The 25848-nt window shown below is 33.9% G+C and overlaps 2 protein-coding genes across 2 annotated transcripts in view; one reads left to right on the top strand and one right to left on the bottom strand.

The window, feature by feature from the left end:
- Positions 1-20241, bottom strand: part of LOC136037756 (ubiquitin carboxyl-terminal hydrolase 3-like) — a 70008-nt gene extending 49767 nt beyond the window's left edge. Inside the window, exons 1-3 of the mRNA XM_065720554.1 lie at positions 20066-20241; positions 6075-6222; positions 1551-1826 (exon numbers count right to left, since the gene is read on the bottom strand). Coding sequence (XP_065576626.1) covers positions 1551-1826; positions 6075-6222; positions 20066-20147 — 506 coding nt within the window. The 5' untranslated portion in view covers positions 20148-20241. The remainder of the gene's footprint in view (positions 1-1550; positions 1827-6074; positions 6223-20065) is intronic.
- A 4399-nt stretch (positions 20242-24640) lies between these two features.
- The window catches only part of LOC136037754 (uncharacterized), a 95225-nt gene continuing 94017 nt past the window's right edge, over positions 24641-25848 (top strand). The window contains exon 1 of the mRNA XM_065720552.1: positions 24641-24722. The gene's annotated coding sequence lies outside the window, so the exon portion shown is untranslated. The remainder of the gene's footprint in view (positions 24723-25848) is intronic.

Below are 25848 nucleotides of genomic sequence, written 5' to 3'. Positions count from 1 at the left end.
AATCAGACTTCACAGGAATTTTTTATTGACTGAAAAATTCTACAGAAAAATCTAATTGGCTATCCTATAGTTAATTGATTGACTAGAAGTTACCATGTTTTTGCCATACCAAATCTATTTGGCTATCCTATAGTTAATTGGTTGACTAGAAGTTACCCTGTTTTTATCATACCTGGGAGAGAATATTTGGTTTACAATAAATGGTTTGATATTGACCAGATATTCTATTGTTCAGATTGGGAGAAAATTTTCAAAAAAGGAGCTACTAAGAGGTGGTGACGGCATTGCACGTAGGTGATATGCAACGACTGAAGTCGACCTATGGAAATGACAATGACACGTATTTAGACGTTGATTAGTGACGACATTTTACGCTGATTAGTAGACATTTAGATTAGACGTTGATTAGTAGACATTTAGACGTTGATTAGACGTTAATTCAGTGATTTACACGTTGAAACAGCAGTTGGCGAGCGTGGAAAATTAATATGCCAATAAGACCAAAAAAAGAAAATAGTTTTGTCACCCATGTGGTCTTTTTAATTACCAAGCAATATTTCAATGGGAACAGAGTTATTTTCAAACTGAAGACATCTGTATGACACTTATCAGCATTGAGCCCGAGGCCGGAGCTTTGATTAAAAGTTCAGAAATTCCCATAAAGAAATCCCAAGAATTCCCATAAAAATTAAACAGCGTCTGAAACTATGAAGGTAATTTTTTTTTTAAGTTTAGCATACTAAAAATACCCCGAACTAAGCCGAAAACAAACGATTCAATGTAGCATCACACAAAATTCTTTAAAAAAGACCCATCTTGATCAAAAATTATGAATACCTAATTGAATCCCAGAAAAAATAATAGCACTCCAGAGGTTGGCTTAAAAAACAAATTTCAACATCATTTGATTTATTTCAACATCATTTGATTTATTTCAACAAATTGAGAAATTTCAACAAAATTCACTTCATTTATTTACATCACTCCATCATTGTTTTTTTTTTATTATTTCATTTATTAATCATAAGCATTCCATTACTGAATATTTCCTTTTTTATGTCATTTCACTATCAATTAACTATCAGTTTACTAACTTTTTCTTTGTACAAAGGAAAAGGTTAAAATATGCCTAAAATTCGCCTTTCCCTTGGACAATGATAATTGATTATATCATTTCATAGTCTCATTATCGATTAATTATCAGTTATTTAGTTCAATTTGCTATTGATTAGGAATATTATTGTTATTGTGTTATTAACAGTTCATAATTCCTTTTTCTGTTATTTATTTCACTTCATTTATTAACATTATTCCATTTATGATTATTTCTTACTTCATTTCATTCTCTCATTATCAATCAATTACCAGCTGTTTATTTCAATTTATAATCAATTTGCAATCAGTAAGCGGATATTATTGTCATTTTAGATTATTATCAGTTCGTTATTTGTCTTCCTGTCATTTAGTTCACTTTATTTATTTAAATCATTCTATTATTATTTTATTTTCCATTTTATTGCTTTATTTCACTTTTTTATAAGTTTACCAACCTTTTCCTTGGACGAAGGGCTCGTTTGATGCCAAATTCGTCGTCAATATAACTTTCACACACAGAAACAAGCTCAGGTGCATCTAATGGTGACTTGGCATAGGAGTGACACTCCCGAAGTTCATCAATGTCACTTTTTGTGAATCCTGATGACCTTGAACTCGATTCCGACGAAGCATCTTCTACTATTGGTCTTTCAAGTTGAGACAGAAGACCACGCAATCCTTTAATATCATATTCCTCTGTGTCCTCATTTACGTAATCATCACATTCGTAGCTATATTAAAACAAATGATTTTAAAACTTGGCAACACTGCCCATAGTTTCGCAGAAAAAATGTTTGTTATATGTCAACCAAGAGTATTATATTCCTTAACAATTGTATACCAAAAAAAATTATATAATGATTGTGTTGATGGTGAAGGAAAAAAAACTTTTTGTTTATCTGATGATTGTACTGATTTATTAATTGGGTATTCAGAAGAAACCTCCTAGAAGCCGAAATAAGTCTGTTAAGGATTCCAGGTGCTATTTTTCAAAAGAAGAAGAAACATTAAACTAAGAAAAAAAACTACCATAGAAACCGAGGGTCGAGAATGGGGTAGACCCACGCACATACGGAAAACTTCGGTTCGTTTTAAGTTTTACTGTTCTTCCTAACTCTCAGTTGAAAAATCTTCGTAATTTAATTTACCTATACAGACCAAGCATAATAAAACTGTTAAAAAGAACCATAATCTCCCCATAAGGTGAAACTTTGTGTGTTAAAAATCATTTTTCTTTTGTGGTCAATATATCATGTGTTTATTAAAAACGAAAGAGTATTTCTCACCCAAAAAACTCCACACAAAGATTAAATAATAGAAATACGAAAGCGAAGACAAAAATGATCAGCTTTTTGTAGGATCAATTAATCAGTGGCGTCAATTTACGAAAATTTAGAGGGGGACACACAATGTATTTTTCTATATCTAAGAGAGGGGGGGAGCAAATTTTTAATTTTTCCGATTTTCAACGAAAATACCAAAAAAGAGTATTTTTCAACGAAAATATTCCAGTTATTTTTCAAAATCTAGGGGGCACACGCCCTTTTCCTCTACCCTTTCAAATTACCCCACTGCAATTAATTATTTACGAACAATAGATAGTAATACTTTCTCAATTAGATCCATGTCTATTTATCTTCTGATGCTTTGCCTGTGGCACAGAAATACCTGACAGCATCCTTCTTCTTCTAAAAAACAATTAGCGTCTAACCAATTAGAGTCTAAAACAGCCCCTTTGGGTTCCAAATAAAAATTTTCACTGGCTTATTCGCTTCAAATCTTCTTCTTTCCAATCTCAGTTACAATTATCAAAACTGAAGCAGGTTTTAAGGTCAGGGCAACTCTGGTGGACTATAATATTGCATCTTAATAAAGCATCACTGATGAAGCGAGAGGGGCTTCATACAATTATCAAAACTGAAGCAGGTTTTAAGGTCAGGGCAACTCTGGTGGACTATAATATTGCATCTTAATAAAGCATCACTGATGAAGCGAGAGGGGCTTCATAAAAAAAAAAAAATGTTGCAACCACTTCATCAATTTCTTCAGTTTCACTTAAGATTCCCCTCGGGCAAGAGGGCTATAGGCAAAGAGAAAAAAAATTCTAAGGAAATTGTCAAAACCTTCAAACCAAAAAAAAAAAAAAAAAAAAACAGTTATGTCCAGAGAAAAACAGTCAGACCACAAAAAAAAACAGTTATGTTTTAATCAAGATCAAGTAATGCAGAAAGAATTAGATCCAGGACGAAAATATAACAGTTCAAAATAGGGATAAAACCTTTTAATTGACATTGAAACAAATATAAAAATTTTTATTTTTAAATAAATATATTAAACAACTATATTTAATTTTTAACTAAAAATTTATAAAAAAAATTTAATTTTATAATTTTAACAAAATATAAAAATTTTTAAAAATTTAAAATTTTTAACTTAACTGGATATTTCCAACTGCTACTGTCCCTCATCATCAGCATCATCACTGCTGATGATGGACCCCCGGCAGTCCCACTTAACGTCTAAGTGACTTTTGCACTTTACTGATAACTATTCCCAATTTAAATATAATAGTTAAAAATAGGGATGAAACCTATAAAACGACAGTGAAATAAATATAAAATTTTAACTGAATATTTCGGACACATATACAGTTGTCCATCATCGCCAGTAATACTTTACTATGTGGCTGATGTTTTATGCTGATGATGGACACTTATATGTGTTCAAAATATCCAGTTAAAAAATTTTATATTTGTTTCATAGTCAATTAAAAGGTTTCATCCCTATTTTGAACTGTTATATTTTCGCCATGGAAAGGCAGCGTGGTCTTCAAAGTTATCTAGTTCAATCCAGGAAATTATAAAAAGCATCTAAAACGTACAATCTTACTAATACTGAGTCACTGTAGGTGGAAAAAAGAATTCTAGGTAGTATCTGAAAACCACTAGAATATAAAAAATACTTTTATCCTAAAAACTACAAACATTATTTCCAGCTTTTGAAATCTTTAAAATAGAAAATTAGTGACTCATTATATTTGAATTTTGTCTTATTTTGACAAAACTTTTTGAAATTATCTCAAAAATTACTATTTCTATTTTCTGAAATTTTTTTAATATATCTTTCCTGAAATTAAAACTTTTCCACTGGTCCCTTGAATTTCAAATTATCAAGAGTATACTATATTTTAACTGGTTCAACCAAGACTTGGTTAAACCTATATAAGGTGGAGAAGCCTGAACTACTTAAAATAAATCTTTTATGATTTTAGATGAAACAATAGTATTGTAGAAGTGACTTTTTGAATGAGTTTGTCTCCTTTATATTTGTTTTATGTTGTATTGACATGATAACGGGTATTGAATATAAAGCCGAAATATTCAAATAGACTGAACAACTTTGTTATTCGCTGTTTTTACAAATTCCTCATTATCTTCTCTCTTTTTGTGTATGATGGAAAAGCAGCGTGGTTTTCGTCATTATTTATATATATACATACATACATACATACATACATACATACATACATATATATATATATATATATATATATATATATATATATATATATATATATATATATATATATATATATATATATATATATATATATATATATTGTTATTTTATATTTTTTTACATTTTTATTTCTGTTATGTTTTTAAGAGTAGGAAAAAATTTGGGGGGAGGATCAAACCCTTAAATCCCCCCTGGACACAGCCTTGGATTGCAGCCTTTCGCATATACAGGATATTTTATGCTAACTTTCAGTTGAAATATTACATTTTACTTTCTTTTTTTCTTTAGCACATATCAAGGGTCACCAAGAGTTATCAAGTAGATGATGCCCTCTAAAAATTTTGTGCAAATAGCACATATCAACATATTCGGTTTTATAGGGAAGCAATTTGGCAGCCTTACAGCAAGAAAACTGTTTTTTAACCATACCCTTCACCACTGTAAAAAAAATTGCAGACCTGGTCTCCCCCTTAAATAAATTTATGTTTGCCCCCTTAGTTAATATACTTCTCTTCTCTTGTTTTTTTTAACCAAAATAAATTTTGCCAAAACCGTTACGACGTGAAGGGGGCTGGGTTAGGAGGGTAAAATACGAGTAACCTGGTCTCTTTCAAGAAAAGGGCAGTTTTCCTATTAAATTCCCGGACTTTTTTGGCCAAATTAATAAGAAATTGAAAACAAAATTACATAAAAGACTGAACCTAGACTGAACCCAACCCAAATTTTTTTAATATCCCCCTGAATCTGCTCAAACGTCTAAAAAACTCTAGAATTTACTTAAAACTATTCAAAATGTATTTAAAATTTCTGGGTCAAATTTAAAATTTGGGAATCAAAATTTAGATTCATCTCTGGCCCCGAAAAATATCTGGATTTGTATGCTTTTTCTAATGATATCTTACATTTTATACCTAATTCACCCATTTTCCCTTTTTAATTAAAGCCAATTTCCTAAATATCAAGTCCCCCTCAAAAACACGCTGGACACATGTTGTATCAGGCAAGTACAAAGGGGGTCTTTGGGCCGCCTCTAAATCTTGAAATTTCTATTTTCATTTTTTTATACTTCGATTACTCCCCTGTCCCTTTCCAATGGAAATTCCCTAATATCAATGTCTGACTACATGCTCTTAAAAATAGCAGTTAAAGTATAAGTACCATAGAAGTCCCATTTCTTAATGAAAGTTTTTTAAGTTTTTATGGTTATTTTTTCAAAAGCCTATATATGCCTACTAGATATGAGCTTTTGTAAATATAACATGATAAATTTTCCTAAACACTTTTAATATATACACAAACCTGTATTTATGCGATTCCTCAGAAACATTAGGACAGAAAAAATGCATTTCTCTGAGAAAAATAGGCTTATTTTAAACATTTTACAAATATGCCTAATTTAAAAGAAATGTGTTTTAATTTTGGATAGTCCACTTGGTTCATAGTATAGAAAAAAAAATTACCAAAACACTGCCATGCTTTCACAATCCAGAACAAGGCAATGACCTTCACGTTCTTTCCAGTGGGAAATTCCATGACCATTGACGTAGCGTCCACAGCAAATTTCCCCACAGATTAAACAGAGCCAAGGGTTTGTGAGTGTCTTGCAGGCTAGAATTGGTACGCCATTAAAATTAAGATGCAAAAAAAAAACTTTTTAACAATAAGATAAGATATTTGTTGAAATAGACAATGAGGTAAACAATGCCAAACTTGCATTCATAGTCATAAAAATCAATTTGTTTTATTTATTTAATATCAATTATTAACAAAAACTTACCATAAAACAACCCCTCCAAATCCCATAGCATGATATGGAGGAGGGACAACCAAACAAATCCACCAAAAAAAAATCATACAGAAGGGTCAAGCCTAACCTCATTAACTATTTCATAGCCTTTTTTGATTACCAAACTTGCATCCATAGTCTTTATAATGAATGCAATACAAATAATTGAAACAAAACAGACTAACCTTGGTAAAACGAAGCAACAGAGGTCAGTCAGAAATATTAGATTACAAAAGAAAAAAAGGCAAAATACACAACAAAGTCAATATTTCACACCAAGAAATTTCCTGGTAGCAACTGTGTAAACGCTATTTAAAATACTGATACAAAAAGGAGGAGCGTAGATAAATAGTAAAAGTAGACGAATCATTATTTTTAATCTGAACCTTCAAAAACCTCAACCCCCCTACATCTATGACTATAAATAACAGTACATAGGTATACCTTGGTACATGCAGAAGTATATAACACCACCTTCCTTCCAACTCTGGCACATTCAGCAAAAACAAGAAGGACAACCCCTCCCCTCTAATAATAGTTTTGAAACATACAGTGCCAATTACAATAGGAAAATTAATGCATCAAGAGACACTTTTGTGAGGTTTTGAATCCATCTTCATTACTTCTGGGAAAATACTTTCATCTGTGCCCCATTTCCTGATTTTGGCTTTGCCCGCCTATGACTTTGCTATTAGCAAAGAAAATTAAATAAAGCATCTAGCCTACCATTTACTCCTAATCTGAACACCAAGACTTGAACAAGCCAATAATTCACAATATAATTAACAAAATACCATAGGGATCTAATCAACAGACATTTCATAGGAATACTCTTACATTGCAAATTATTGATCTGTAATTTTTTGGTTGGGTGTACTATAATGATGGTTATAAGAAGTAGTGTTGGGCGATATTGAATATCAATATCAATATATCGAACCAGATAAGGATATCGACTATCAAAACGTAGATATCAATATCGAAAACCTTTTTTTTTGTATTTACTGGTGAACATCCACCAGAAATATCAACAGAGAAAATTGTTTAAACAAACTTCCAGGAAACATTTCCCACGGAGGGAGGATTGTTGGCATGATTTGAAAAATGATTAGAAATTAAAAAAGAAAACTTTCGTTTTTTTCAAACAAAAGTTGATTCAAAAGAATTTTTCAGGCGGAATTGTCCGGAAGAATTTTTCTGGGGGGGAGATTTTCAGCAGGGATGGAATTGTCTGGGAGAAGGGATCTTACTCAGGATGAACTTTCCAAGAAGAAATTTTTTTGTTATTATAACTTAATACACAAATTAATTCTGAAGACATACTGTTTTGACAATCTAAATGCACATAGTGTCTTTTGTTAGTTCGAATTTGCCATCAACATTCTCTCAAATTTTACCTCCACAGACTAAGCCTTAATAATACTATTATCACAATATTTTCAATCGTGGTAGAAGTAGTTGTTGTGTTAGAGTTGTAGCAATAGCAGCAGTAGCATATGTACATTGCCTTTTGGTCAGGTGAACATCACTTTCATGATGTCTTGGGAGTTTCACCTTGACACGTTAAGCCATTTCGAAAATATTACACCATTTGACGCCCTATTCACCTTAATATTCTAATCTTTACAAAGTTGCTGCAATTGAATTAGTAGTAGGAATAGTTTAGTAGCAGTAGTAGCACAAGTAAAAGAAGCAGCGTATTAGTGTTAGTAGTGACATACATATATTACCTTATTGTCAGTTGATCTTCCCCTTTAAGTATTCTCCAAAAGTTTCAACTTACAACCCAAATCAATTCTCGAGATACAACCTTTTGAAAATCTGTATATGCTGAGTGTGTTTTGGTTGAGTTCAGGATCCTCCTCAATATTCTGTCAACTTGTCATCTTCATACTTGTAGCCTTAATTCAACTAGTATCATAGTAGTAGTGATATTAGTAGGAACAGTAGTAGCAATGATAGTGTATAATTATTAGTAGTAGTAGCAGCATTAATAGCAGTAGTAGCAGGTACATTTTGCCTTTTGGTCAACATGAACATCCCATTCATGATGCCCCTGATGTTTTCTCTCAATATGATAAGCTCTTCCAAAAATATTGCTGATACACCTGTATCAGCAATCTGTACACACATAGTATGTATTGGTTTAGTTCAACTTTCCTCTTGATGTTTCCTGATATATTTTTTTCAATGTCCTCAGAAATGTTAGTTCTTGCTACAGAAGTAGTAGCTGTAGTGATAGTATCAATAGTACTTGTGGTAGCAGTAGAAGCAGCAGAAGTTGTAGTAGTAGCAGCAAATATTGCCTTTTTGGTCAATTGATCATTTCCCTTATCATTTCCTGAAAATTCCGAATTAATATAATCACTCATTACTGCGTTACATCCTTTTGACACCCCTATACACATAACATTTTATGATTCAGTTCAACACTCCCTGAAACTCATCTTAATGCCCTTCGTATTTTGGGAAAATATAAGTCAAACATGCATTATATAAAAATCTTATGTGTCCCCAGAGCATAACTTAAAGCTCTTGCCCCAGGACTATGGGGGGGAGCGTTGTGTTCCAATCCTGGAGGCATTGTTATTTGTTCTTTGAACTATTTTAAACAAAATTACCATCGGATAATTTCAATCAGATGCAATAGGTGAAAAGGGGGGGGGGATAGAGTTGACATTAATCACTATTGACTCTTAAAAGGGCACTAGAACCTCCAATTTCAACCAAATGAGCCAGTCACCTCTAAAGTTTATACAGCCATTCCTTCCATTAAAACCTTAAATTCCCTTGGGGTATAACTTACAAACTTCACCCTCAGGCTCTGGGTTTTTATCAACCCCAAAAGCCTTGTTACAAGACCAAATATAACCATTGTTATTTTGGACTATTTTGAATAAAAAGCCCTTCTTAAAATTTTATTGGAGGCATTTCAGGAAAACGCAACCTGTTTGTGTGTGGGGGGGGGGGCTACACTCTGATAATTTTAACTTTTAAAAGGGCACTAGAACTTCTGATAACCAATCCAATGAGTCCCCTCCAAAGCATATAAAACCACCCTTTCTATAAGAACCTTATATGCCCTGAAGGACTAAATTACACCCCTTGCCCTAAGAGCTGTAGGGGGTGTCTTCCTCACAGACTAATTTGTGGACACTTCAACTGCTATGAACAAAATTGTTTTCTCCAAATTTTGATAGGTGTTAAGGGAAATGATGAGAATGGAGGGGGATGCCTACTATTAAATTACTTCCACTCTTAAAAAGGGCACAATAGCTTCCAATTTCAAATCAAATGAGTCCCATCTAAAGTTCATATGACCACCCATTCCATAAGAACCTTATATGCCCTCCTGGCATGACTTACAATCCTATCCCCAAGGCACTGGGGGCTGTATCAACCCTAGAGGCAATGTTACATGTTCTTTAGACAATTTTGAACAATATGACCATCACACAATCTTAGTCAAATTTATTTGATGAAGAGGGGTAGTCAGGGGGAAACTAGCTGCCTTCCATCCCTTTTGACTCTTAAAAGGGAATTAGAACTTCCAATTTTCAACTAAATAAGCCTCCTCTAAAGTTTATATACAACCATCCCTTCCATAAGAACCTCAAATTCCTCTGGGGCATAATTTACAACCCTTGCCCCCAGATTCTGGGTTTGTCTCAACCCCAAGAGCCTTTTTATATGATATTTGGACTATTTTGAATAAAATGGCTAACTCAAAATTTCTATTAGATGCATTTCATGACAACAAGACGTGCGGGTGCGAGAGGAGGGGAGTAGCTATGCTCCAATCACTGCCTCTTAAAAAGTGCACCAAAGCTTCTGATTACCAACCCAATGAGCTCCCTTCAAAGTTTATATGACCATCTTTTCTATAAAAACCTTTATGTGCCCCCATGGTATAACATACAACCCTTGCCCTGAGGGTTGGGGGGTGTCATCCTCAAAGACATAATTTCCAAACTTTTCAACTGTGTTGAACAAAATAGATATCTCAAAATTGTGACTGGAAATGTTTGGGGAAATGATGGTCATGGAAGATGGGGGTATTTGATCACCATCAACTGAGAAATGGGCACTAGTCCTCTCAATTTCTAATTGAATAAGCCCTTTTTGAAGTTCTGACAACAACGCTTCCTATAAAAACTTAAAATGTCCCCAGGGTATAAATTACTACCCTTGTCCTGAGGGCTGTGAGGATTGCTATCCCTAAACACATAATTTCTAAATCTTTCAACTATGGTGAACAAAACGGATATTTCAAAATTTTTATTGCAAGTGTTTAGGGAGATGATGGGCTTGGAGGTGGTGGGGGGAGGGCATTTGCCTCTGATTACTTTTGACTAATAAAAAGGGCACTAGTCCTTTAAATTTCCAATCAAATGAGCCCTTTCTTACGACCCTTGCACTGAGGGCTGTGGTGGGCCTAGGGTTGTCATCCTCAAAGTCATAATTTCCAGATCTTTGAACTATGTTGAACAAAATGGCCTCATAACATTTTAAATTGGAACTGTTTGAGGAAATGATGGTTGTGATGGAGGAGCATTTGCCCTCCTAACACTTTCAACTATTAAGAAGGGCACTAGCCCACTAGATTTTCTATTGAATGAGCCCTTTTTAAAGTTTTTACAACAACACTTTTCATTAAAAAAGAAAACCTTAAATGCCCTTAGAGCATAACTTACAATCCTTTTTCATCCTCAAATACATAATTTCGCAAAAACTACCTTGAACAAATGGCAATCTCAAAATTTGTTTGCATGTGGTTAGGGAAATGTTGGGCGTGGGAGGGGGGTTAATTGCCCTCCAATCACTTTTGACTATTAAAAAGAGCACTAACCCTTTCAATTTCCAATCAAATGAGCCCTTTTTGAAGTTTCTGTAACAATTCATTCAATACAAAGTGCCCTAGTCTAAAACAAACCAAAAAATATATAAATAAATAATACATTGTGCCAACATTGTTCTTTACTTATGTAGTGCTATTGTACTGCGTATGATTAAAAAAAGGAGGAAACCAGTCCCAAAAAGAGATGCAATCTTGATGAAAATGAGAATAAAAATTAACATGTTGGAGAGGCAGATTTTGTTAGGCTTTGCCAACAAAATACAAAATTTCGTATTTTTCTCTAGAAGAATAGCCATATGTTTTCTTTTTTGTTTGTTTGTTTAATGAAAATACAAAAAAAGACATTTTTCAATAAAAAAACAAAAGAGGTATTTTTAAAATCTAGATGGAGGACTAAATCAATCTAGGGGAAGGTGGACACTCTTCCAAGCCCAATTGATAGCACCGAGTTATTGTCTTGCCCCAAGCTCCAAGCTATTCAGTGTCAAAACAGAACATTGCAAATAAATTTATTTGCTCCGATCACTTACCCTCCCGCACTTTTGATCTATTTTGTAATGCCAATGCAAATGTGGTAGGTCATAGCACTGGTTGTCATTTATTCGAAAGGCTGCCCCACAACATTTTTGCAAGAAAATACTTTTTAACATTGAAAATTTTTTATTCCAGCAGTGAGACTTCAAAATCAAAGAAAAGATATTGATTGATATCTTGTCTTCTTCTTTTCAAGTTCTAAATTTATTTTGCTGCATGAAAACAATTCTTAATTTGGCAAACATCAAACAGTTTGTGGTAACAAACTGTAGTAAGGAGTGACCCGGCTCAATAGTAACCAAAACTCCAAAACCTGGAATTTTGATACCAATAGTTACATCAAAAGAATTGCATTTTAATGCTAATTTTAAACATATAAATTTCATCGAGATTAGTTTTACCCATCAAAAGTTACAAGTCTGAGAAAATTTGCCTCATTTTCGAAAATAGGGGGAAACACGTAAAGGTCATACAATCTTAACGAAAATCACACCATGAGATTCAGCGTATCAGAGAACCTTGTTATAGAAGTTTCAAGCTCCTATCTATAAAAATGTGGAATTTCGCTTCTTTTTTTGCCAGAATACAGATCATGGATGTGTGTTTATTTGTTTTTTGTTTGTTTTGTTTTTTTCCAGGGGTGATCGTATCGACCCAGTGGTCCTACAATGTTGCGAGAGGGTTCATTCTAACGAAAATTAAAAGTTCTAGTGCTCTATTTTGTCTTCTTCTTTTCAAGTTCTAGATTTATTTTGCTGCATAAAAACAATTCTTAATTTGGCTTATCAAAAACAAAGAGCTACACATAAATACTACATCCATTTTTCGTTTGTGTCATATCATACTATGGCACAAGATTTCTTAGACTTGGTTGAAAAAAAAAACTTAAATCTGTTCCCACCATTTCCCAATCTGTGAAGCTAGTCCTGAGGCTTAACCTGTATCACTCCCTCCAACATAAAATAGTGTGGCATGTGGATGCATTTCTTAAAGTCTTACTCATCTAGCTTAACAGCTTTCTAAGTTTGCCAAAAGCTAATAAACTATAATCTTACCAAAAATGAATTAGGCTAAAATTCAGGAATGTAGGCAATAACAAACCAATTCTCTGGATCTAACTAAAGTTTTACTTCACTAATTTTTTAAAATTAGAACAAGGATCTATTTTTTCTAAAATGATTTAAACATATAGCCTAATGAAAAATTTATCAGCAACTGTGTATTTTATCAGCCATAATCTTACTGGTGTTCTATCACTGGCAAGCTCAACATCTTTTTTGTGCTATTTCTTCCAATCTATTTCTATGGTGAAATACCTATCTCAATCCATTCTTCCTAAAAAAAAAAAAAAAAAAAAAAAAAAAAAAAAAAAAAAAAAAAAAAAAAAAAAAAAAAAAAAAAAAAAAAAAAAAAAAAAGGCTTCTGAAAATGCTGGTCAATCCTTGAATACAAAAAGTGAAACTTTTAGAAATAAAAGTGTCTTGAACCTCAAAACTGGGCTAAATTGCAATTAAGGTTTTTAATAATTTGTATTAAGCTTAAAAACAAACCCTAATTGTATATAAAATCTACTGAGATCATAAATATTGGGTTTCAGTAATGTTGTAGTGGAACTTTCCTTCAGAGCTAACTATCATAACAACAAAGTTATTACATCATGCTTATCATCAAAGCTCAGTTTCATATTTATATGTACTATATAGGTACTAATAGTAATTTAAGTGCTTGATAGGTACTATTTCATAGATAGAGCACTTTAAGTTTATTCATTTTTCACTAGTTTTTCTCCAAAGATATTTGAAATTGCTATATTTTGCTTATTTGGTCCAATTGAGGTTAAAATACAGATAAGCCCAGAGTTAACTATAGAATTAGACAATACTTTTTATTCAACCAAAGGTTCATCAATGATTGTTTAAGTAAGTGACAGTTTAAGTGAGGAGACAGTGCCTTCAACAGTTTCTCAAAGAAGACTCAACAAAGAATGGGAAGCCAAACCTTCAGGATACAACTGTGAGCTGCCCATCATCTAAATACTCCTTAATATGTATGTATATACAAAAGTTGAGTAGGGTGCTGATGCTGCTTGTCATGCCCAACTAACTTGCATACTCTATCAGAAATTGACAATGTGCAGCAATGTCTACTCTAAACTACAGAACCATGGTCTCCTTGATCATACCCATCTGTGGTCACTATTACCAAGTTGACTTAAATTGCATCAATCCTAGCACTCTCCTAGTTGGAAGGCATGACACTGGGCTGTAAATAGAGTCACAACCCCATTTTTTTACATTGTGGGTAAAGTGTTTTAAACACCACCTCAACAGCTGAGATGAACAGATCCAACATTGGACCTTGTTGGGCTCCAAGATGCAAATTAAGGTAAAATCATAACTAATAGATAAACTTTCATTCTGGGATTCATTTGCTAGTCTTTTACTTTTTGTTGTTGTTTTTTTTTTGTCTGGTTTATTTATCATCTCTGAAATTTGAAATTGGTCCTTTGAAGCTTGTGACAGAAACTTTTAGAAATAAATATCTTGTCAAATGATAAGACCTAGTATGAAACTTTGTAGAGGTTTCAATCAAAATCAACTTTTGAAAGACAAGACCAAGATAGTTGCAACTGTTTCCAATGGTAGTGTCTTTAAATCTTGCAGACATAAATAGACAAAGATCATGCAAAACCCATACTAACTTTGAGTCTCTTTGTAAATTAATGCACATTTTCTGGAACTGCAAATTAATCTTAATGGAAGTTTATATTATTTAAAGCACTTTATGCAGAATGCAAAAAAAAACAAGAACTAAGAATTCATATGGTACTTGTAACAAGGTCAGAAGAGCCAAGAGCTCATATGGTATGAGCTCTAGCAGAATTCTAAGAATCAATAGATTGCTTTAAAAGGGAAATCAGAGGTTTAATGCTGTTTGGGATTTAAAATAAGAACTCTGAGTCACGAGATCCTTCTAAATATCAAAATTCATTAAGATCCAATCACCCACTTGTGAGTTAAAAATATCTCAATTTTTCGAATTTTTCCTCTCCCTTTTTTCAGCCCCTCAGATGGTCAAATCGGGGAAAACAACTTTATCAAGTCAATTTGTGCAGCTCCCTGACATGCCTACCATTTTTCACCGTCTTAGCACGTCCAGAAGCACCAAACTTGCCAAAGCACTGAGCTCCACACCCTAACTCCTCCAAAGAAAACAGATCCAGTCTGGTTTTGTCCACGTATCTACAACAATTATAATCGCTTCCCCCTCCAAACCTCCTCAATGTCAATGGATCTGGTCAGGATTTGAAATAAGAGCTCTGAGACATGAGTTCCTTCTAAATATCAAATTTCATTAAGATTTGGTCACCTGTTCTTAAGTTAAAAATACCTCAATTTTTCTAATTTTCCAAATTAACAACCCACAGCTCCCCCAAAGAGAACAGATCCATTCCAATTATGTCAATTTTGTATCTATAGCATGTGCTTATTCTTCCTGAATAATCTCCACTCTAAGTGTTTTCCAAGATTTCCAGTTTCCAAGATTTCTGGTCCCCCCCAACCCTCTATGTCTCTGGATTCAATTCAAATTGAAAATAGAGCATCTGAGACATAAGATTCTTCTATATATCAAGTTTCAATGAGATCCAATCACCCATTTGTAAGATACCTCAATTTTCATGTTTTCCAAGAATTCCAGTTTCCCCCTCAAATTCCAACCCATTGTCACCAGATCTGGTCGAGATTTATAGATGAGAGTTCTAAAGCACAAGATCCTTCTAAATATCAAATTTCACTAAGATCTGATCACCCATTTGTAAGTACAAATACCTCACTTTTTCTAATTTTTTCAAATTACTCGCCCCCCTCAACTCCACCAAAGAGAGCGGATCTGGTCCAGTTATGTCAGTAATGTATCTTGAATTTGCGCTTATTCTTCCTGCCAAGTTTCATCCTGATCTCTCTGCTTTAAGCATTTTCCAAGATTTCCGGACCCCCCCCCCCCCAATGACACTGGATCCAGTCAGGATGTAAAATAAGAGATCTGAAATACGAGGTCCTTCTAAATATGGAATTTCATTCAGATCCTATCACTCCTTCATAAGTTAAAAACACCTAATTTTTCTAAAATTAACCCTTCCCCGCCCCCAACTCCCCCAAAGAGAGCAGATCTGTTACAGTTATGTCAATCATGTATCTATGACTTGTGCTTATTTTTCCCACCAAGTTCTATCCTGATCTCTCTTCTCTAAGCATTTTCCATGATTTTAGGTCCCCCACCAACTCCCCCAATGTCACTGGATCTGGTTGGGATTTCAAATAAGAGCTCTGAGACACTATATCCTTCCAAACATCAAATTTCATTAAGATCCAATCATTCCTTTGTAAGTTGAAAATACCTCATTTTTTCTAATTTTCAGAATTAACCCTCCCCCCAACTCCCCCAAAGAGAGCAGATCTGTTCCAGTTATGTCAATCACATATCTAGGACTTGTGCTTATTTTTCCTACCAAGTTTCATCCTGATCCCTCCACTCTAAGCATTTTCCAAGATTTTAGGCCCCCCCCCCAACTTTCCCCAAAGTCACTAGGTCAAGTCAGGATTTAAAATAAGAGCTCTGAGACAAGATATTCTTCCAAACATCAAATTTCATCAAGATCTGATCACTCCTTCAAAAATAACCCATTTTTCTAATTTTCAGAATTATACACACCCCCTCCCCCAACTCCCCCAAAGAGAACAGACCCATTCTGGTTATATCAATCATATATCTAGGACTTGTGCTTATTTTTCCCACCAAGATTCATCCCCATCCCTCCAATCTAAGTGTTTTCCAAGATTTTAGGTCCCCCCCAATGTCACCAGATCTGTTTGGGATTTAAAATAAGAGCTCTGAGACACAATATCCTTCCAAACATTAAATTTCATTAAGATCTGATCACATGTTTGTATGTTAAAAAAAAACGTTGTTTTTCTAATTTTTCCAATTTAACCATCCCCACCCCCCCCCCCCCCCCCCAGATGGTCAAACCAAAGAAATGACAATTTTTGATTTAATCTGGTCTGGTTCCTGATACGCCTGCCAAATTTCACTGTCCTAGCTTACTAGGAAGTGCCTAAAGTAGCAAAACCAGGACAGACAGACCAACAGACTGACCAAATTTGCAATTGCTATATATCACTTGGTGGATACCAAGTGCCATAAAAATATATATTTTATGTCTCTAGGCATTTCAAGAAGGCTAGAGAAAATTATTTAACTGATACATGCAAATCATTTCTGAAAATTTTAGTTTAATGCTAATAAAATTATTGCAAAATGTGTCACTAATTCATTTATCCCAATAGTTCACTAGAGTATATTCTAGATTATGAAAAAGAATAATTGGGTAGGTTCTCTAAATACTCATCCAATTTTGTCTTCTCTACTCTCTTTCTTCTTCCTTTTTTCACGAACTTACCCTCACTTCTTCTTTTTTCTTCTGCTATTAGTAATTTTATTAAACTTATTTTAGTTCTATTAATCAAGTTTAAGCATTGTTGCTTGCTTCCAAATTTTGACCTTGCTATGAAACCCCAAGAAAATTGTAACCCTTAAAGTACAGTTTGAGGTTTACTTTGCAGTTTAAACATTCAGAGTGTATCACAGAGAAAAAAAAGGTGGTTCTTAAACCCATTTTTAAACCTTGTTATTAGCATATCAAAAAAGATGACCAACCACAATAATTGTTCAATAGAAAACACATTAGAAGTGAAAGAACCTTCATGGTGGTTCTCATGCTATACTACTTAAAAATGAAGAATACTCCTTGGTCACACCAGAAACAAGTTGGTTTTATCCAAAATAGGTCCTATCTAGCTTTCTCTAGCCTTTTGTACCTTTTATTAGCTTACTTGTTTTTTTTTTATAATTTTTGGTCATAAATAAAACCAAAACATCCATTTTGTTTTGGAGAGGTCTAGCTAGAGGTAGTAGGTAAGAAAGAGAACCTGGTAGTCACTGTTAATTAGGAGCTGAAGTTTTGTTGGTATATACAAGCTGAATGAATAAGAGGGGCATGGTTAATCAAAGTGAAGCATTTTTAGGAATGATATAGCTTAAGTATTTTAGAACTTTTTAAAGCTGTTTTTAGAATTGTATGGTGTTGTTGAAGGAGTGATTGTGCACCCCAATGAACAAATATGCAGCCAAAATTATGCAGGCTAGACTCATTATATTTTCAAAACCATGGCTTCTTGACACTTGCTTAGCATTTACTGTTACTGTCTTGGCCCCTGATTCATTATATTTTCAAAAGTATAGCTTCTGTCTTCCTGGAACTTCCTTAGCATTTACTGTTACATAACAAGAAGAAAAGAGCAGCACTAGCCTACTGAATACTCACATCAGTTAATAGTCTAGAACTTCAGCAGTAAACAACAGTTCCAATAGGGCTAAGTCTTTTCATTAGACAGTGAAAACAATAAAAAAAATATGCTGGATATTGATCACATCTACAGTGATCATACTCAGCAGAAATAGGCTACTAAATAAACATTAAATAGGCTAAACCCAATTATATATTTACAAAGTAATTATATATGATTTATTGCTCTTATTTTGGTAAAATTCTAGTTAATTGACTTTTTGCTATCTTGGAAAGGGTTTAGGTTAGGAAAATAAAACTTTCAAGGCTGAATCTACAGACTAAAGTATGTCCCGGGAAGGTAATTTAAAGTACCCATCTCCACTCCTTCTCCCTCTAGAGGGCCCTGAAATTTGCCTACATGACAGGTCTATACCTATTGAAATTTTGACATAACAGCATTTAACCTCAATTTCCAGTTACTAGTTGCTTTTTCTCTGCCTTTAGTTCTGAAAATGCAATTCCTGTTATTTGAGTAGAATTTTGAGCCATATAAATTTTTTTTTCAAAATTTAGGAAATGTATTTGCATATCTACAAAACCTTATAAAATGAAATTGAGCAAAGTTATGAAGCTGAAAACAATTTTGTTATACTTCAATTAAGCAGAAGATCTATTTTGCAAGGTTTCAATTTTATAACACACATATTTTTAAAGGTCATCAAAGGTCAGGGCCCTCTACACAGAGAAGGAGTGGAGGTAGTTGCTTCAAAATACCTTCCCAGGACATACTTCAGTCTGTAGATTCATCCCTGGAAGTTTTATTTTCCTAACCTAAACCCTTCTGAGATAGCAAGAAGTCAATTACCTAGAATTTTTCCCTTATTTTTGCTAATGCATTACTAGAAATAAATGTGCTTTGCCCCCTTGGTTCTGGTTCATTAGCTTTATCTAAACTAATAGGTGGGAAGAGATGCAATGCATAGGCAGAAATGAACCTTACTTTATCTGACTTTAGTAGATTATTATAAACAGAATTTAAGCCAAATTCCCTTGCATTTCTATTTAAAGCTAGGTTCTTGAATAAAATTTTCTTAATTTCAATGGTTTCCCTGAAAATTTGCTTTAAACCCTGGTCCCTAGAAATCAAACAGATATTATTGAACATGATATGGTCTAAAAATCAAAAATGTGTTCCAATACAGCTGACTTGAAATTTTCAGGTATAGAATTTTACTTTAAGGCCAGAAAAATGGAGTCTTGTAGCACTCTTATTTTCAAATTCTGGTTAGTATGTTCTAAATATGAGCTTCTGCAAGCACATCAAATCTGATAGGCCCCACTTTGCTGCTCTAATGAAGTTTGATCCTTCCTAGGATTTAAAAAACTACCCAAAGTATAGATATCTTCAAAGCTACCTTTAAACCATTAGTTTGTAAAATTATTTCAGGTTTTCTACTTAGCAATAAAGAACAAAAAAAAACATTCTTTTATTCAGTAGTCTCTAAGACTTCCTTTGAAATTACTAGAAACTGTTCTTCTTTTTGAAAAAGTCTGGTCAAATTGGCCTACCTACTGTCACTTTGGCCAGGCTAGTCTATTTGGGGGTTGGGTAATCGTAATAATTAGGCAAATAAAGTAATGTATTCACTTTGATTCTAATTAATTAATTTAAAACGTTTACAGTATATTCTTCAGAACAGCTTCCTGCAGTATTTTTGAGGTTTTGATTCCTGAGTTTTAGCATATTCGCCAAACTCAACTATATTCCAAGATAAACAAAAACCTAGAATTTAACCAATAACCTTCACATAACATATCATTTTCTATGTTACCAAATTGTCAACGTTCTAAGCTAAACTACACTACCCTAGTAGGCTACTGAAAATACCCTTAAAGCTATTTTTTGCTCTACAGAATTAATAACCTGAGCACTGCCAAGGTGGTCCTGCACTAGTAGGCTGGACACATATTCTTGAAATATTTTTCGTCAAGTGCAAGCAGATCATATTTTGTTCTGAAGCCCAATGAATGCATAAGGGGATTTCAAAACAAAAGAGCTGAATTTTTATCTATCTTCTACTTCTTTCTGAAAAATAATATGAAGAAAGTAAAAATTCAGCCCGGGAACCGAAATGGCCATCGATTGTAACAAATTGTCAAATACCTTTGAAACGGTGTTGGGTTAAGTGCCCAGATACCATGTATTTGACCAAAATTGTATTTAAGTATCAGGATTAACCATTCCAAATTAACTTTGTTTGTTCAAAGAAGTAAGTGGCTTCAAGGTTTCTCAAACGAGGAATTTTAAGTCAACTTCATATCTTATGAAGACATGACTGCCTGTCCATGGATTATTCTTTATGGTTGATTATGTATGGCTATGCTGTTTGACCTATGTGATTGTATGGATGAATAGGGTTAAAGCCATATTCAAGTGCTGATCTATATTAGTCACTAATTTAGAAAAACAGTCTTCCTTTTCTCCTTCTGTGTCCTTTTTTTTTAAACTTTTTTTTTTTAACTCCCAACATTGATATTAGAGAGAGAGAGAGAGAGACAGAGAGAGAGAGAGAGAGACAGAAAGAGGGATCGGTATGTTCAAAAACTATCGTAGCATAGCTTGATTCAGTTTTTGTTTACAAAATCATACATTTAAGCAAAAATCACACACTACGACTCAACATTGAAACTTGATGTGAAGAAAAGCACAAATGAGTTGGCGTAACGATTAGTTCGTATTTTAGGGGGTAGAAGATTATCTTGTAACGAAGTAAGACTATTGGGAGGGGCTGGTTCGGGGAGTAGTGATTCGTGGCTCATATTGTCTAGGACGGATTTTCCAAATTGCTGAATCAGGCGTTTAAGCCAGAATTTAAGTGGAGATAAATTTAATTTAGTGAGGGCGTCAAGGGAGTCAAGTCGAGACATCATTATTTGCATTTAGTAGAACAAGCTTATCAAATTCCTCGTAACTATTTTCATGCAATCAGTACGTCTTCTGCAGCAAAAAAGAAGCATTCGACAAATGCAGATGACGGTAGGGGTTTACATTATATTTTTTAGACACTATTCTAACATTTCAGCCATTCTAGCCTAAATTTAGCCTGCTGAATTAGTATTTTATGTCTGTGTGGGGAGGAGTTGAACTCTTGATCTTGATCTGCATACAAAACAGTTTTTTTTTTCAGTTTTTACATATTCGGGCAGTCTTTTAGAGTAAAAAGAGGTAAAACGTGGGATTGGACTTTACAGTCCCTGCCTGTGATATTGATCTCCCTGGGTTACAGTCATATTGTATTTTTTCACATCCTTCTTTTTTACCTTACCTGGAATTCTCCAGGCATCCAATCAATGCTGGGTCAACTCTAGTAGAGCTTGCAGAGTCAAACCACTGATATTTGTTCCAAACCAAACAATCAACGACACCAAAATTGAACCCCTTGTCGTCACTACCATAAAATTTCAAGTATAGTGCGCTAGCCGCTCGGCTAGGAGAGCCCTCCCACTGGCAGCACCAAATGCACAGTAAAACCCTCATCTTATCTTCTGTAAAGTTTATAAGTTTACCTGTGAGATTAGTGTCTACACTCAATTCTTGATTCGTAGCATCTCCATCTCTTGTAAAAGAAAACAATTCATTGCTTCTATCAAACAGCACTTACCAGACCCAGCTTGTTCATCAGGATAAGAGCAAATTTACCAAGGCTAGGATACATTATATCCCTATTTCTACCGACCTGGTTGTTAAAATCTTCTAATAAAAACACCGTGTTTATGCCTGGGAGCCTGTCTAATTACTTTTGTTAACTGTAATTGAAATCCATGTGAGTCACTAGTAACTCCGTCAGCCGCTCCTATAAGGGCATATACTGGTATAACTGATACCCTGAAGTTTTTAGTCATAAAATGAGCAATTATTATTATGTTATTAATACTTTTCCAGCCTCAATAAAACTTAGCAGCTTATTTATTCTTCATAAGCCCTGCTCCCTGTCTTTGTACCCTATCCTTCCTGCCTGAGTAAATAAATTCTAAGTCACCTAATTTCATAGTTCTTACCCCTGGGATATGAATTTCAAAAACATCTAATAAGTCCAATTTGACTTCTCTGAAATAGTCAGTAGAAATTTCAATACGAAAGTTGTTTTTTAACGTCGTCATATTCCAAGTTCCGATTTCAATCCACTTTAAATAATTGAAATTGCTTTGACCTCAGGAATAGCAATGGTCCCAGATACCAGTGCAGGACTGGGACCAACGCATTTTCTCAAGTATACACCGAATCGCTTAAGCCAGCTTAGAACCAGACAGCAAGAAGTCACTGGGACCTCCAGTTGAATGGAAGTTTTGTGTAATCCTGTGTATAGAAGAAAAGCGATGCTTTTCTATCAAAAAGAGTCGAGATCCTACACAAGCTATGTCAAGTCTATTACCTCAGGCTCAGCATTTATTCATGCCTGCAAATATTATGCTGCTATAGGAGGCAACCTATAATAGATAAACAAAATAGGAAGATATTTGGTAAATTTCTAGTGGGTAATATAATTTAGCTAAGGTGAAAGTGGAAACTTCATTTGATGCCTTTTTTATGCTTTTCCAGAATTCAAGAGTCGCTTCTGGGGCTAATTGCATCTTGAGCCCTTATAGAAGCCCAATAGGTATTTCATTTTTGTAACTACAGATAGAACTTATTAACGCTAATTGAGTTATTGAAAAGTGGTTAAAAACATATCACTAGTTTATAAATAAGTTATTCCAAAACCAATTATTTATAACAGTTTAAATCTTTTTTTCTTTCGAAAACTCAAATATAAACCGTTTTCCCGCCGTTTCAGCTCAGTTCAATTCAGTTCAGTTCAGTTTATTAATATGAAAATAAATCGAAAACAATAACTCTCTACCCCTACAAGGCTCCATGGCCCGTTGCATAGGGGTTAAAACAAAAATAAATACCAAATAAAGAGTCACTTCTTTAAAAAAAACAAGAAATCCAATTAAACAATTTTGTGTTATTTTTACTTACCACTTCGTCCTCGAAATTCAAATCCGAGTCCACAGCATCTCCCGCCGTCACTAAATCACAACAATTAAAAATAAATAAATAAACGTGCTCAAGTCTAACATCAAGGGATGTCGCCCTACCCTCATTATTCATATTATTATTAAACATATAACAATATTAATTCAAACCAATTCAAAAATAATTTTTTTTCTCAAATTTATTCCCCATTATATTTATTAACCAAAAATATTTTTAGTTGGGTTTTAAAGGCACCAAACGAGTGAATGCTACGGACATTATCAGAGAGACTGTTCCATACTTTACTACATGCTATTCAGAGACTAAAATCTGATCTGACAGTCCTAGTTTGAGGTAACAGTGAAGGGTCTTTATTGCGTAGATTATGAAAGCTCCTTGAATTAACTAAATCGGGAAAGATAGAATTGAAACAGCGAGGCAGTTCACCATGAAGATACTTGAAAATCATTGAAGAGCATGTCCTTTATTAAATTCGTTATCTAACTGGCGAGCCTTTTGATGAATTACTTTAATCGGATGGAGCAGAAACTCGAAAGTAGACATCCAAATCGAGTTGCAGGAAGTTAAATATGGCTGAATGAGTGAAAAACAGGTTCCAAAGAATAAATCCACGAAAAATGTGTTTAAGTTTCCGAATAGTCCTAAGATTACGTGATATTTTTGCTTGGACCATCTTGATGTGGTTTCTAAAAAAAGATTCTCATTCAACAAAATTCCAAGGAAATGCACGTATTTTACGTTAGGTCGAGACAAAGGTCCTTTCGAGGCAGATATAGTTGATAATGACAGGCATACCTTGCCAGTTCTAGAAAATATTGGAAAGTGTGATTTAGCGATATTTAAGGCAAGTCGGTTAGTATCAAACCAATGGTAATACCGCTGCATAAGCATGTGAAGTTTAACCTCAAAAGTTTGTTCCGTGTCTTCAGCGCATAAGATATTGCTGTCGTCAGCGAAGGTAACTAAATCTTCATGAGAGGATGGCATAATATCAAAAGATTCCACCGTGTTTTCCTGTTCGTGACATAGAGCACAACACGCAGAAGGAATCGCGTTCATTACCACTTTAAATAAATCGTAGATGTACATTAAAAACAGGGTAGGACCAAGAATCCTCACTTTCAGCTTAGCTAAACTATATGACTCACTAGAAATTCACGAGAGATTTTTCAGCCCAAAACGCCCGCAAAAACAGATCTAGCCCATAAGAATTATTAGCAGTCAGAGTCCTGTGCGAATGCTGTGTCGTTTCAAGAGCTAAAATATATCTAAAACTTTAAATAAGAAGACCAAATATTGAACTTTTTGTGGAAGGAAGAAAAATGGGAATTTTTAATGAGAAGAATTGAAAAAAAAATTTAAAATTGCACCTGGTGATGGTTGTGATTGGTAATTTGGCTTTTTGTTCTCAAAAGCCCTGGTCCTTGTATTGGGGAAATCGTAGTATTACGTGACTATACTGCATTAAGAAGAAAAGATTTATTCTGACAAATTTGTTTATTTATAACTTTAAATTAGGATGCTTTAAATTGAGAATTAGGTATTGACTTACACTACTTTTCTTAATTTTCAGTAGATTTTGAGCTCTTTTTGTGACACATTATGGCTGTTTGCTTTGTAGGTCTGCAGACTTAGGGTTTTATATTAAAACCCAGCTTTTTCAAGGCTTATGTTATCTCACTGTCATCAGTGATGTTTCCTAGATGCAAGATTACCTACATTAATGTTCCATTAGAAGATCCTTAGAGGCTATAATGCCCAAAGGAATATCTTTGTCATTGACTTTCTTTAAAAGCCCCTGTCACAAAATTACCAAGCTATTATGGCACCTGTAGTTTGTTCTATAGGCTATCTAAAAATTAGCTAGTTATATCAATTTTCAATTTAAAATTCTAGTTTAGTTATTTTATGCTATCTTGGAAAGGAGTAAGGTTAGGAAAAATGAAACTCTTTGCAATGAATCTAGGGCCAGAAACATGGCATACTTTGGGGAAGTATTTCCAAGCTTTTATTTTAGCATTCTTCTGATATCTAAGTCTTAGGAATTTGCCTAATTGACAGGTCACTAGGCCTACCTATTGAAGTTTTGACATAATGGCATTTTACCTTAATTTTCTGTTACCAGTTTCTTTTCTCTAGTTGGTAAAATTCTAGTTAATTGACTTCTTGCTATCTTGGAAAGGGTTAAGGTTAGGAAAATGAAACTTTCATGGATGGGTCTACAGGCTAAAGTCTGTCCTGGGAAGGTATTTTAAAGCACCCACCTCCACTCCTTCTCCCTCTAGAGGGCCCTGAAATTTGTCTACATGACAGGTCTATACCTATTGAAATTTTGACAAAACAACATTTTACCTTAATTTCCAGTTACTAGTTGCTTTTTCTCTGCCTTTAGTTCTGAAAATGCAATTCCTGTTATTTGAGTAGAATTTTGAGCCATATCAATGTTGTTTTTTTTTTTAATTTAGGAAATGTATTTATATATCTTTAAAACCTTATAAAATGGAATTGAGCAAAGTTACAAAGCTGAAAACAATTTTGTTGTACTTCAATTAAGCAGAAGATCTATTTTGCAAGGTTTCACTTTTGTAACACACATATTTTTAAAGGTCATCAAAGGTCAGGGCCCTCTAGATGGAGAAGGAGAGGAGGTAGTTGCTTCAAAATAC

The sequence above is a fragment of the Artemia franciscana genome, chromosome 17 (assembly GCF_032884065.1).
Source record: "Artemia franciscana chromosome 17, ASM3288406v1, whole genome shotgun sequence".
Lineage (NCBI taxonomy): Eukaryota > Metazoa > Arthropoda > Branchiopoda > Anostraca > Artemiidae > Artemia > Artemia franciscana.
This window is presented reverse-complemented; position numbering and strand designations above follow the sequence as displayed.